The 13,880-nt window shown below is 36.0% G+C and overlaps 2 protein-coding genes and 1 long non-coding RNA gene across 4 annotated transcripts in view; 1 reads left to right on the plus strand and 2 right to left on the minus strand.

The window, feature by feature from the left end:
- Positions 1-304: 304 nt before the first annotated feature.
- LOC132843993 (uncharacterized) lies at positions 305-2,230 on the minus strand. Its single transcript, XR_009648323.1, has 2 exons — positions 1,652-2,230; positions 305-1,140 (listed from the first exon to the last, which is right to left on the minus strand). It is a non-coding gene; the product is annotated as an uncharacterized LOC132843993 (long non-coding RNA).
- Positions 2,231-2,418: 188 nt separating this feature from the next.
- On the plus strand, positions 2,419-6,270 carry eif6 (eukaryotic translation initiation factor 6). Its single transcript, XM_060868419.1, has 7 exons — positions 2,419-2,545; positions 3,823-3,972; positions 4,098-4,183; positions 4,650-4,825; positions 5,099-5,275; positions 5,542-5,723; positions 5,928-6,270. The coding sequence occupies exons 2-7, from the start codon at positions 3,866-3,868 to the stop codon at positions 5,935-5,937; spliced, it is 738 nt and encodes a 245-aa protein (XP_060724402.1). The 5' UTR covers positions 2,419-2,545; positions 3,823-3,865; the 3' UTR covers positions 5,938-6,270.
- A 456-nt stretch (positions 6,271-6,726) lies between these two features.
- The window catches only part of esyt1b (extended synaptotagmin-like protein 1b), a 59,301-nt gene continuing 52,147 nt past the window's right edge, over positions 6,727-13,880 (minus strand). For both annotated transcript variants that reach the window (XM_060868418.1, XM_060868417.1), the window contains exons 46-52: positions 13,429-13,515; positions 13,198-13,344; positions 12,008-12,147; positions 11,495-11,626; positions 11,181-11,286; positions 11,039-11,088; positions 6,727-9,319 (exon numbers count right to left, since the gene is read on the minus strand). In XM_060868418.1, the coding sequence (XP_060724401.1) occupies positions 9,295-9,319; positions 11,039-11,088; positions 11,181-11,286; positions 11,495-11,626; positions 12,008-12,147; positions 13,198-13,344; positions 13,429-13,515 (687 nt within the window). In that variant the 3' untranslated portion in view covers positions 6,727-9,294. The remainder of the gene's footprint in view (positions 9,320-11,038; positions 11,089-11,180; positions 11,287-11,494; positions 11,627-12,007; positions 12,148-13,197; positions 13,345-13,428; positions 13,516-13,880) is intronic.

Genomic DNA, 13,880 nt, shown 5'->3' on the forward strand with positions numbered 1-13,880 from the left:
TGTTTGTGTATGAGATTGTATGTTCTATCCTGTGTATAGCTTTGGCTAGTAGTCAAGTCTAAGTATAGTTACGTATAATAGTCTTTGTGTGTCCCAAATCTCTGAAGTTCCACTCTGAAACATTAAAAACACTCAGACACATAAATAGGAACACATGGGGATCAGTACAATGCACATCATGCAACATCCATGTAACTCTTATACTGTAAGAACTCTTTACAACCATGGTGAGCAGAAATTCTCAGAATGCACAACACATCAAACCTTGAGTCAAATGGGCTACAACAGCAGAAGACAAGTCAAGTCAAGTCAATAAGCTTTTATTGTCATGGGATTATTTTATTGACCAAATCTGGGAACACTCCTTTCAGCCAAGAATCTGAGGCTTCAGTGAGAACAGGTTCAGTGAAATGACTCAAAGGTTGGAAAAGCAACATGATCTTCCATTCTTAAATTGTTCAGTTCAATGATGCATTTTTATTATTCTGGTTGTGTTCCATACTGACATCACAAGACAAGACTGATAGCACAGTAGTACAGATCGTTAATTTAAGTAAAGTATTATTTCAAACATAAATAACGACTCTCAAACATTTTACTTTTAGTGAAAAACAAAAACTCAACATTTATATTAATAACAGTCATATAAACAAGAAATCTAGGGAGAGACGCAGAAAAGCCAGTCAGCAATATTTGAGATGAGATTCACAATGGTGTTGACACTGTAATTAGCATTTAATTTGAAGCTTTAGAGCATTATCTGTTTGAGCTGAGTGTATAGACAATGATGTGAGACAGCAAGTGTAAAGCACAAGAAATGTGTTTATAAATGCTACTTAAACTTCAAGATATCATCCATTTCCTTGATTTAGCACACTCAGAGAAGTGATCACATATACAGTATCACATGCCCCTAATACCAGTTTGTACACGATATCATGAATCTCATGTCATCTACCTTCTTGCTACCCATTTTGCACTGAGGAAGTTCAGGCACTGCTTCCACTGAATCAGTCATGTGTTCTGTATTAAGATCCTGTTTGATTGGTGCTTCCTTTCCTTGGGAGGATGGACTGCTTGTATTCTTTTTACTCTGATTCCTCTGGCTGTGACGTGAAGAACTGGAACTTGAATCCATGTCTGCAGAAGAAGAGATCAGAGCATTATATTGTTTCAAAGATCTGAACTTAAATGATCTATGCTATGGTGCTATGTAAGAGGTCTGATACAAGAGGAATAATATAAATGCTGGGAGCATTCTGGGTCTCCCTGGTTCTCAGTGTCACCCCTAGGTGGAGAAAGCTACTAATAAATATCAATCCAAGGAAGGTCTTTCCGTACAGTGCATATTAATTTTTCATTTCCAAAAAAAAAAACCTAAATCTAGTCACTAGTCTTCAAGTAACTTTGGCTTGAAGTGGCTTTTCTTAGCTTGAAGTGGCTTTTCTTAGCTTGAAGTGGCTTGGCTTTAAGTGGCTTGGCTTGGCTTGGCTTGGCTTGACTTGGCCCCATAACTACACACCTAACATACAATTATTCCGTAAAAAATTAATTGTACACGCATCCTGTGTCCATCGCTGTTATGATGTAAGGATGCTGATGAAAGCTGATGTGTGTGAAATGCTTTCACACCATACACACACATACTTACTTCTTAACCCTCTCTGATTAGCTTGCAGTGTTTCCAGGCAAAAAATGTGCCGCGGCTGCAGTGACGTCCGTTCAACTGATGATGAGTTAATCACGGCCTTGAAGGTAAATTGACGTCATAACGTGCGGTTTAACCTGATTGGTTGACAAATCAGACTGGCTAACAAGCGGTTGCTATGCAGACGAGTGGTTGTTAAAGCTCTAGCATATCATAAATCTCAGTCTTTAGCAATGTATATACACACAACCATTATATTAATAGTCATATTCCTATTTTATGTCCCTGGCTTATTATATAAAATAATACAATAAAATTATTAACCAATAAACTAAGCAAACTTATCTGTAAACATGTTTTAAAAAAGAAAAACACCTTGGTAAACACAACGAAACATAGGAACGTATCCCATCATCCACAGCGCACTTCCTAGGCAGGGTTGCCAGTACTGAACATATGCAGCTCGCATGGTCGTAACAGACTAATAGACGATTTAAAGTATCCCAAAAACAAAGTGATATTGAATACAATTTTAGTAAATTACTTTAACTGAATTATTATGGATAAATAACTATTTATTTACGGATGCGAATGGCTAAACAATATATATCTCGTCTGTAACGAGCTGAATGTTGACAATTAAACCATTAATCGTGCAAGAGAGGAGAACAGCAGTGTATTATTAAATATATTGTTATAACGTATCCAATCCCTTCTAACCACAAACAAAAACACTCGGCAGGGGTCGCGAAAAGTAATACATATATCCTGGAAAATAGAGCATCTGGCAACACTGTGTAGAAAACTCAAACGTGCTTACGTATAGACGTTGTTGAGGAAGTGAACACGTGTATCACGAGAGTCCACACTTATCAGGAAGGTTTGGCCCACTTCGTGGTAAATATAATATATGTATTTTTCTTCATATCTACATGGCTCAGTATAGTGGAATCGGCGTGTATGAATTATATCATAATCTGGTACAAAAAACAGCTGGAACAACTCCTAAAGTCCAGTTTCTAGACTGATCAGTAGCTGGTTTGCTAATAGAGTTAGCCAAACATGTTGTACACAACTTCATGGCATCTGTGTGTTCCAAGAAGCGGCGCTTACTGTGAGCTTGTGATTGACCAGAAAAAAAAAAGCTATTATTTATGTTACTTTCAATATAATTTAGTCATACACAATATACAGTAGTCTAGACATACATACCATAAAGTAGGCTTCTCAAGCTTATAACAGGCCTGAAATTTACTGCGAAATAAATTCCTCTGAGCTCACAGTAAACACTTGCTGTGTAAATGTAACAGGTCAAATATAAAGCTCTTTTAATACTGCTTCTGGACAAAACACGTAGAGAAAAGTGAAATTCATGGGATTTGAGTTATTAAGATTTGGATGATATTCATTTATTAACTAGTCAAGCCAGCTAGTAAGGAGAAGAAAAAAAAATCACAGACCCCATTGGCTTTGCTTCTTTCACCTCTTGGGGTGCCACAGTCTCAGAGAACATGGATCATGTACATAAGCAATATATTTGACAGCTTATGGCTGGACCAAAAAACAAAACACTGTCTTATTGTATTTATGGAACATACATATTATTTCAGTCATAATTTTATTTGTCCAGTTAGACATTTCTGTAGGCACCTGATGGACATCTCTTTGAAATGCATTCAATAAGCACCCACTCTTTATTCTGCTGTTCTATTGTGAAGGTGGTGGTAGGGCTCCACTAGCATGTTTTACAGATCTTCCTTTTTTTTAGCGACAGAATAAATTTGAAATTCTGCAATATGCAAGGGTCGAGCTTTATTATCAATTAGAAATACAGATTTAGGATTTGATTTAGGTAGTTCAAGTCATATTGCTGGGTTGCTTGCTATCTGATGTTTGAAAAGTTAGTTTTCGTTCCCATACAGCTTATCTCAAACTAATATCTAATATTGTAGTCATTGTATTGAGAATTAAATAGCCATGGCACCACGTAACACTGTGGTACTGGGGGAACGTTGGTGTGTACTGCAGCAGCTGTAAAGGATTGAAATGACAATAAAAGCTTTTTGACTTAAAGACTTCCATAGCATTTTGGTTGACATTTACCCTGATTATACCCAGGTTAGTTGTTATAAGTACAGTTTGTATCTCAGTTAAACATCCTCCCTGTTCCACAGTTTCTGGTCATTGTGATCCTGTCTTTGGCACTTCTCTATCAGAATGGCAGTCAGAACATCATTTGAGAAGAACAATGAAATTGGTTGCTTTGCTAAGCTCACCAACACATACTGCTTAGTTGCAATAGGTGGATCAGAAAACTTCTACAGGTAAGTTCTCTATCAGTCTGTAAATGGCTGCATGTAATTCTTAAAATGTAGACCTACCTCAAAATGTAGGTCCTGAACATGATTCTATGTAATATTTGTAAGTAAACACTGGTCAATCTTTGTAGTGTCTTTGAAGGTGAACTGTCAGAAACAATCCCAGTGGTGCATGCATCTATAGCAGGATGCCGGATCATCGGGAGGATGTGTGTGGGTAAGTTTGATCTGCCATCATGAGGTGTACAGGTGTTAATTAATTATCTGTAACATTAGCTCTGACAGTAGTGTAATAAAATGACAATTTTATCTTAACATGCTCATTATAATGGATTGATGTTTTTGTAGTATCAGCTTGTTCACAGGGAGTTATGCTGTATATTTGTATGTAATGCATTGCATTGTCAGCACTTTGTAATGGTTAGTATAACAGCATGCCCCACCGTGCTTTATTCCTTATTTATTACAGTCCCTTCAAATATTGATGTCGAAATTATACTTGTGGTGATAATTGTTTGATTCTGGAAAACCCTGCTGTTGATGTCTTGAGGTTTATCAAGAGGAATCAAACTGTGAAAATGAAGCTTTTAGTGTGCGTTCACAAATTAATGTGTTCATAACATGGCAGCACACCATTATCTGTGGTCCTGATTTTTGCCACAAATCGTACTTTTATTCCATAGGAAACCGTCATGGACTTCTTGTGCCCAACAACACGACAGATCAGGAGCTGCAGCATATAAGGAACTCCTTGCCAGATGCTGTGCGCATTCAGAGAGTAGAGGAGCGATTGTCCGCACTCGGCAATGTCATCGCTTGCAACGACTATGTGGCTCTAGTTCACCCTGACCTTGACAGGGTCAGAATAATTTTTGTACTCCAAGACTAAGAATTAATCAAAACTTACTGTTGTTTGTATTAAAACTACTTAATAGGTTTTAGTAGAATGTGTGAATGAGTGTCACAACTAAAAATAAATGTGGCAAAGTATGCACAATATTGAATACAATGGCAGTAGTAGAATCAAAATTAGATTTAAATTTAAGTAATTTGCTCAGCAGGTCCAGGTGTAAAATATGGTGTCTCATCTGACCTAATTTCCAGTTTGATTAACAGCTAATGTGCTGCACAGGAAACAGAAGAGATTCTGGCTGACACGCTTAAAGTGGAGGTGTTCAGGCAGACAGTGGCTGAGCAGGTGCTTGTGGGTAGTTACTGTGCCTTCAGTAACCAGGGAGGGCTTGTGCACCCTAAAACATCTATTGAAGACCAAGATGAGCTCTCATCACTCCTGCAAGTACCTTTAGTTGTAAGTGAATGCCTTTCTCCTCCTCAAATTGCATATTAATCTTGTATTAATACACAGCAGTTTTTTGTTACATTGTTCTCAATGAATAGTCACACAATTGTGAAATTTTATTTTACGGTTATACTGAGTTTGGTTCTAATATTGTTTCTATTTGTAAAGACTCAGGAAATGTATTGTTAAAGTGCTTATCTTTCTCAACTTAACTTATTTATTCATTTATTTATTTATTATTAAGGTCAGTGCCGTTAACTGGGATCTTGTTTCAGGCCGGTACTATAAACCGGGGAAGTGAGGTGATTGCAGCTGGCATGGTGGTGAATGATTGGTGTGCCTTCTGTGGTTTAGATACCACAAGCACAGAACTGTCTGTCATTGAGAGTGTGTTCAGGCTGAGTGAGGCTCAACTGAGCACCATAGCCACCACCATGAGGGACTCGCTTATTGACAGGTACAATACACAGTTTTAGTGATTTGTATAACCTTGTGTTCTTATTTGTTTGTTAACGTATTTAATAAAACACAGATTAAAAAGGTAAGAACACTAACAACATGAAATTTTACATTTGGAACAGCACACGATTCAGGTCTATCGGAAAAGCAATGCTAGCGAGGATGTGTGTTCAGTGTTAATGGGAATGTTTTTGTGTTCCAGCCTCACATAAATTCTGCATTTAAAAAAAAAAGTTTTGGAAATGGGTTGAATGCCAGACCAGGATGTGGACATCACCATCAAGTGCAGCATTTCCATGTCATCCTGGACACATCTCTAGAGATGCATGTACACTCACTTTGTTTCACTCTCATGTTTTGTATTGTATAAACTGACGTTAAATATATTGGACAAATCCAGTTTCCAACATTAAATTTCATTAAATCTGCAGAAACAAAATGTGAGGTAAAAGTTTCCCATGTAAAATAGTCATGGATTGAAGAGTTTTAATGTCACTTTTTGTGTTTGTGTAGTGCAGTATCATTAAAACTTTGGTTAACACTCATTCTGATGTTTCGAGAATTTTTGCTTAACCTCGTGTTGTTTCATGTCACTGCATGGCAATACATTTCGCATAAATTTGACTGGTGGAAATGTAATATATTTACATTATATTTACAATGTAATGTATTTAATTAGCTGATACAATATAATATTGATATTGTGCTAAATAACCTCAGGTAAATTTAAAATTTTGATCCATCAGATATACAATGACTATGTTTGAAATCAGTTTTTATGACTTCACCACTAGGTGCTTATTATACTTTATCTACTTTTCAGTGTTGATTACTTCTATAGATAGTGAAAGTGTATAATGCAGCACTTGTGTTTTTTTTCAGACTAAACTTATTCACCCATCACCTCCCCATGTGTTAATATTTACTACAGTGAGTTACAATGTCAGGTCACAAAAGCACTATTTTTGCAATGAATTCATTCAAATGTCAGTGAGTCCATATGGTGATTAAGTGTGCACTTTATTGGCATTTTAATGTGGAAATATTCAAGCTCAAGTGTTTGCCAGCAGAGATTGAATACTGAACAATGCATAGCTGTGAAAAATGCAGTCTATTGGTTATTGTTTGCTTCATTCTTTGGTATTTTGTTTTTTTCATCTACATCTATGCAGCAGTTACATTCAAGCAGGTTTTGCATCATAGAATAAAAAAAATAAAACACAGTAGGCAAAAACTTTTGATAAATGCCACATTCACAAAGAACCAGATCACTAAGAAGTCTCCCAATTGTTTCTCCTCAAAACGTCTTTATAAAACTTCTGAGAGGAAATTTTTTGTATTTATAGTTTGTTAGGATCTCAAAAAAGGTACATTTCATGAGAGAAATGCAAAATACTATTTCAGGTGGGTCAAATAACATTAAAGTTTAAAATGTTCAGCACACTTCTAAATTTTGAAGTGACAAAATGACTCGTTTTATTTTAATAAACATACAAAGTTCTAAACTCATATAATAAGCAAAATAATAAAAGGTAAAAAGTGATATGCAGTTCGTAGCACATAGATGTAAGGCCATTCAAGGTTGAGCATAAACATGCATTCTAATGACTAAAAGCCCTCCACATGATCTTACCACTGCAGTGCTTTGGAGAAACCCCCACAAAATTTTGGAAGTGCAGACTGTTAATATTTTTCTTAAGGCCATTATTACACATTAAATCTGTCAGCACAGTCTTGAATCTCTGTATTGGAAAGACTGTCCATGTTTTTGGTTTTCATTTTCCTCCCACAACTCTTCTTATCAACTACATTCACCAGGCAGTTAACAACAACTGTTCACCTGCATGTTCATGCAATTACATGGCCAGCCAGTCACATGGCAGCACAGAACCTAAAAACATACAGATACAGGTTAAGACCTTCAATTAATTCATAGTTCATATCAATCATTAAAATGAGAAAAGGTGATTTTTAACTGTTGCATGGTTGCCGGTGCCAGAGTTTCTGAGTATTTCTTAATCTGCAATTGTATTGTATTAATCACATGCTACATTCTCTACAGTTCATACAGAATGGTGCAGAAAACTGGAAAAACCCATGTGCCCATGATGGCCTCAAATGGTAGTTGTGAACATCCCAGAGGAGCAGCAGATTATGAAAAACTCACCCAGCACCATGCCACAGTTTTTTTTTTCACTATTCTGTTGTGGAATGATATAAACTGAAGCTATTGACTGGTATGGGCATGAATATATGCATTATGCTGCTGACACAGGACTGGCTGATGGTTATACTGCAAGTTGTACGGGTGTTCCTAGTAAAGTAAGTGGGTGGTGAGTTTATATTGCCGGAGTTGGCATATGCAGCACAAGGGACGCATTTGAACCCCCCTACTCATGAACACAGAAATGTACTTGGCAATTTCCACAATCAATTTACTGAGCTGTTAGCTAAACTAGCTAAATAGATTGTGTCATACTGATCTTGGTAACTTCAGTCAGAACGAACTAACACTGTCTACCACATAGAACATTAGCACATTAATACACTTATAACAGTTCCATCCACAAACTTCAGAAATTCAAAAGAAATTTTGAGTTCACTTAGCTAGTAAAATTCTGAAGTAGGCAGGGGGAAGTCAAATAGTGATTGTCAAAAACTTTAGAGAAACAGTAACTGTACTGGAATGCAGCCCTGGTATTGATCAGGCTTACACTGTCATTTTTTGTTTTTTTTTTATCAAGAAGGCCATTGAAAAAGATTTTTAGACCTATTCTGTACTACTATATCTGCAAATCTGTCTGTAGTAGTTTGCATGGGTGACATAAATTCATAATTTCATTAAAGGTAAAGGTACCACACCGCAGCGGCAACCTCAATAATACTGGATATACAGAAAAGGTTTGTACTGTAGATCAACGTGAAAGTCACAAGCAAAGTTATTGTAAATAAAAAATTGTAATTGTGTATATATATATATATATATATATATATATATATATATATATATATATATATATATATATATATATATATAGACCAAATTATTCTGTTATCTCTTTTTAAAACTTAAACTTTGTTCTGTGCTAATAACAGTAGCTGATACAATCATTAGAATTGTAAAAACACAGTGATGTCTGGTAGTATCTGGTCAAGAAACAGACTAGAACAAAGGCTATTCCAATGTCTGATGCCATAAATGTCATCATTGCATAATCAAACACAATATATTTTTTAATTTGCATCCCTGGGCAATTGCATAAGTAGATTGGCAATTGTAAATAATAATAATAATAATAATAATAATAAAATATAGATGTAGCTATATTACATTTCCTGAAAACCCACTTATATCTTGACAATAAACTTATAAAAACTTTAACAAAACTCTGTCCATAAGTAATATTGATTCCATCTTTCATTATTCAATTTCAGCATTTCTAGTGCTCTAAAGTACAAAAGAGGGGGAAATAAAAAAAAAATATACAGCATGGCATCTGTGTAGAAAGTTGTATTGATGAATGGTTATGGCCTCTTTGAGGGAAGGTCTCAAGATTTAGACACTCCGGCTAGTTGTGATCTTTTAAGTCAAACCTGACATTGAGAGAATAGAGACATTTGTTAAGACAAGGAGCATTTACAGGGTTGCAATACAAGTCAGACGTTTTAGTGCACATTAGTTCTACACATCAATTAGCTAAAACATGAACACCTTCTTACTAAACATTCAAATAGCATAAAACACAATATATATTTACAATGAATGACAATAAACTACTATGTAGTTGTAATTAGGTAGCTAACTATACAGTGTTGCAGCAAATTATAATTTGACTCACAGATATGAGATCTGAAGAGATTCGGATCTAATACAGTCATATACAGAATCAAATTCTAAACTACCATCCGGAACCTGCACCATCCGTAAAGTTAAATGGATCAACTACTGGATAAATAGGCTCTTAGCTTCTCACACAGGGTGATTGGAGTTTGATCAGATACAGCAAGTTGTCAGAGCAAACCAGCTGTACTTCTTTATCTAACCTTGAGGTGGTGACTGTATGTAGCTTATAAAGTCCCTTGCTAAGTCACGCTTGTCAGAACTTTCCCATTTACATCTTGTTGAGGAGTGGAAGAAGAGGATTCAATGCACTATGAATCCCTAGAATTAAAAAAAAGCCGACACAAGATCTTGTACATACTTTTGGATCTGCTTGCCTGTCATTTTTGAATAAAGCATTTACCTGCAACTGCAGCCAACTCTGTTGCCTGACAGCATACTTTGCCACAACATAAATGCACTGGCAGCAAATTCTCCTTTCTCTTTATAAGCCCTTGTGTTCACACTCAGCCTGATCAATTTCAAACCTTCAAAGTTCAAGCTCTTGACGGCAGGTACACTGTAGGAGGATCACTCACTGTATAATGCTCTGTCAGTGCTCTTCACCAAAAAGCAAATTTTATTCCTGGTAAACATCATCACAATGTATCTCATATTGTTACATTTTCAAACCCATGACATAGATGTCCTTTGGTTGAGCAAGACATCACTTGGTGGTCTGATCATTGCCACTTAAAATTTCTCAATGTTCCCCAGCTCCTGGCTGAATTGAATTCCTTAGAAAGCCATTCAAACCTTTAATATCTACAAGGTGCTAAGAGACTAAACACAAGACAAGCACAGTGGATACTTTTAACACCATATCCTAGTTATATCTATCTGGATTAAAAAAAAAAAAAAAACAGACTCCCTCAAACACATTTATCCCACAGAACACAGTGATCAGTCATGCATGGTAGAACCATTATCCTGGGACATTGATCAGGATATCAAGAAGTGTCAAGTACATGCACAGCAGGTAAGACCAAGAACAGCAACCCTGCAGGAAAAACTGATCAGTTGGGCACACAGCTAACCTGCCATGGGAATCCTGGGTATTCACAAAACATACCTAAATTGCAGTGATCCCATATGATCATTCATGTACTCATGTTATCATATCCTGTCTGAGCCAAGGATCCCAGATAACTGCCTGCTGGCAAACCGGTTCTGTTCCCCACTCATCACCAACCATGGTAACACCTGGCCAGTTCAATGATCTGCCAATCTCCAAAGACAACACAATCATCATGGAAATCATTGATTGTTTGGGCTACCAGAGTCAGTCCATTGCCTAGCCCTTGCCTGATTTCAACCAAGCTCACATAAACAACATTTACATTGTGTGTGTGTGTGTGTGTGTGTGTGTGTGTGTGTGTGTGTGTGTGTGTGTGTGTGTGTGTGCGTGTGTGCATGCACATCATAGAACTTACCATTCTGTAACACTTGAGAGAAAGTCAATTTGTGCCAGATCAATTTCTGCCTATAAGCATAAAAGATATTAATTACATCATTATACTTCTTGAATGACTTAATGGCAACTATTTTTTCAAATTTCAAGAATTGCTGACTCACCTGACCAATGATGTCTTTGTCTCGACTCATGAAGGATGAGCTGTGCTTTACACACACACTGAGCACTCGTTGCCGAGCATCCTCGACACTCAGGTCAAATTCAAACCTGAGAAACAGTTTAGTCAGTGCACAACACATTTTCACCATTCACACAACAGTTCTGTGTTAGATTTTTAATCAATAACTGTGGTTGGTTTAACTGGGAATTGAATAATAATAATAATAATAATAATAGTGAAATATATATTCATAAATATAGTGAAAAAAACAAATGTTCTCATTATGTTCCGTCACATTTATGTACACATACACACCTCTCATTAAACTCAGGGTTCAAGTCTTTTTTCTTCACAGCAGTCTTTCTCTTTGTGCCTTTGCTTTTATCAGGCAGCAGAATCAAAGAGACATAAGTGTCTAAACCTTCTTTTGATGATGTCACCAAGCCTCTAAATACAACACACAATCAAACAACAGGACTTCATTTTAAATGAGAAATATTCAGCATAGATAAATGTTTTAATAGTGATTACTAATACTCTTTTACTGCTTGTTATATTAGGTGTTTTTTCTTTTATTAACTTAGCATAGTTGCACAATGTATACCAATTATCATCTCTCCTATATGGCATTAAAATACCATACAAAAATATGGGGTTGGCAGACTGACATTCTAAGCTTACTACATTAAAGAGACATGAGGTGTGTATCATCTGGACTGCTAAATGCCAGCAATAATTAACTATACAGCTGAATTTAGCATCACTTATAAATTGATTTGATACAATGAACATAGCCATATGAATAGAATTAAAAGAAAAATAATAGACCTGCAGCCATGAATAACCACAGTAAGTTTCTTCTGATAGGACAGAGAAACCCTGATCTGTCCAGTGGTAGCCATCTGCTTATTGCTTAATACAGGACCAGCACCAAGTGCCAAAAGTGCTGCCATCTTAGAGTTTAGGATCTGCAGTAAAACACATAACACGAACAATGATTAATGTATTAGTAATTTTTTTTCATAATATGCAGGCCTTTGAGTAGATGAATCCCTTAATTTTTTTTTTTGCTGTGTAATTAATATCTCTGTTAGATACTGTTAAAACTTTGAAACCTATGACATTTAAACTGAATGATAAGAGCTAAAAGGTAAGACTGACTTACAGTGCATATCTGCAGGCAGTTCAGTTAATAAAGCTCAGTCATGCTTAATCAAATACTTGACCTAGCACTTTCTCCCCTCTTTGTTGTATGTGTGTATTTGTATGTGTGTATTTAAAAAAACTTTGAACAGTGTTTTAGGCTCATGATATCTTAAGTCTGTAACCTAGTGAACCAGAGACTTAAAATCACTTTTTTACATCACTCTCGATAAGGGCGTCATCACACAGCGATGATTAATAACATTTTTGTCAAGTAATTCAAATAAACAGCTTTTATAAAATGGAAATTTATAAACGTTTAATTCTGGTGGTAATATCAAAGAAACACACATAAGCTGCATGCAGAGATGGGTGTAAGCATATTTCAAATGTTTTAAAAAGGTATACAATATGTAAGGCAAAGTAAAAACACAGGCATGGGTCATGTGTTGAGCAGGATAAATAAGGCAATACAAGCACATAAAACAAGAGACAGGAAATACCAAAAATGATGGGCTTTATCAAGCCAGAAACTGAGTGTACTTCACAGAGAATGTAGTGAATAAGTGCCTCATATAGTTTGTTAGTGTTAGTGAGTGAAGCTGAAAACAGGTGTGATTAAAAGTCTGGCAATTGGGAGCTAGTAAAATGCTGTGGTTTCTGGGGAAGTGAATTATGGTGCAGCCATGTTTGTAGGCATGCTCTGGAGATTGTGGTCCTGACACATTGCAAGGATTAATTCACTGTTTCAATACAATGCAGGGACACATTATATCTATCTTTATTTTTTCCCCTGTTTAAATCATTCTCATGTCAGTATCAGCCTGGATGTGTGAAAGCTCCACATTTTCTCAGAGGTGTGTGATATTTCATACCTTAAGTTCTGCTCTCAATAGGATCTGACTTTCAGCTAAAGCTCCATCTAAGCTCAGCCATTGGTCCAACATCAGTTCTTGCTTAGAAAGAAGCTCCTTCATTGGTAGAATCAGAGAACCAAGTGGCTGATCCCATGCACTAGAGAGCTATGCAGGAAAAGTTAACAGGTTAAAAATTATAAAATTATCACCAGATTAATTACTTACCTTTAGAAAATAATAAATCCTTACTTTAATAACAAGCATGTCTTTGTTGGGGTCTTGAACCAGGAATTGAAATGCTTCATGCCACTGAGGAGATATTGAGCGCTCACACACCTGCAAAATAGACAGCAACGGAAAATATACAATATATTTAGTGCAAAGAAACCCCATATGTATAATCTATAGTATACTGTGAGATTGCTGTTGATGATCTATTTACTCACTTATGCGCTTAAATCTAATTCCATATCTAAATTTCAGTAAAACTGCACAAAGCACTGTATTTAATGTCAACTGTATTTAATGTCAACTGTATTTAAATAAAGATTGTTATTTAAGCTGACTACTACATTATATTAAATATGAGAGTATTTCATCCAAATAAGGTAAGTGATATAGGAATTATAGCACATTTTTATGTGTTTTGTGTGTGGACGAGAGAGAGAGAGAGAGAGAGAGAGAGAGAGAGAGAGAATATA

This window comes from Tachysurus vachellii, chromosome 4, assembly GCF_030014155.1.
Source record: "Tachysurus vachellii isolate PV-2020 chromosome 4, HZAU_Pvac_v1, whole genome shotgun sequence".
Taxonomy (NCBI): domain Eukaryota; kingdom Metazoa; phylum Chordata; class Actinopteri; order Siluriformes; family Bagridae; genus Tachysurus; species Tachysurus vachellii.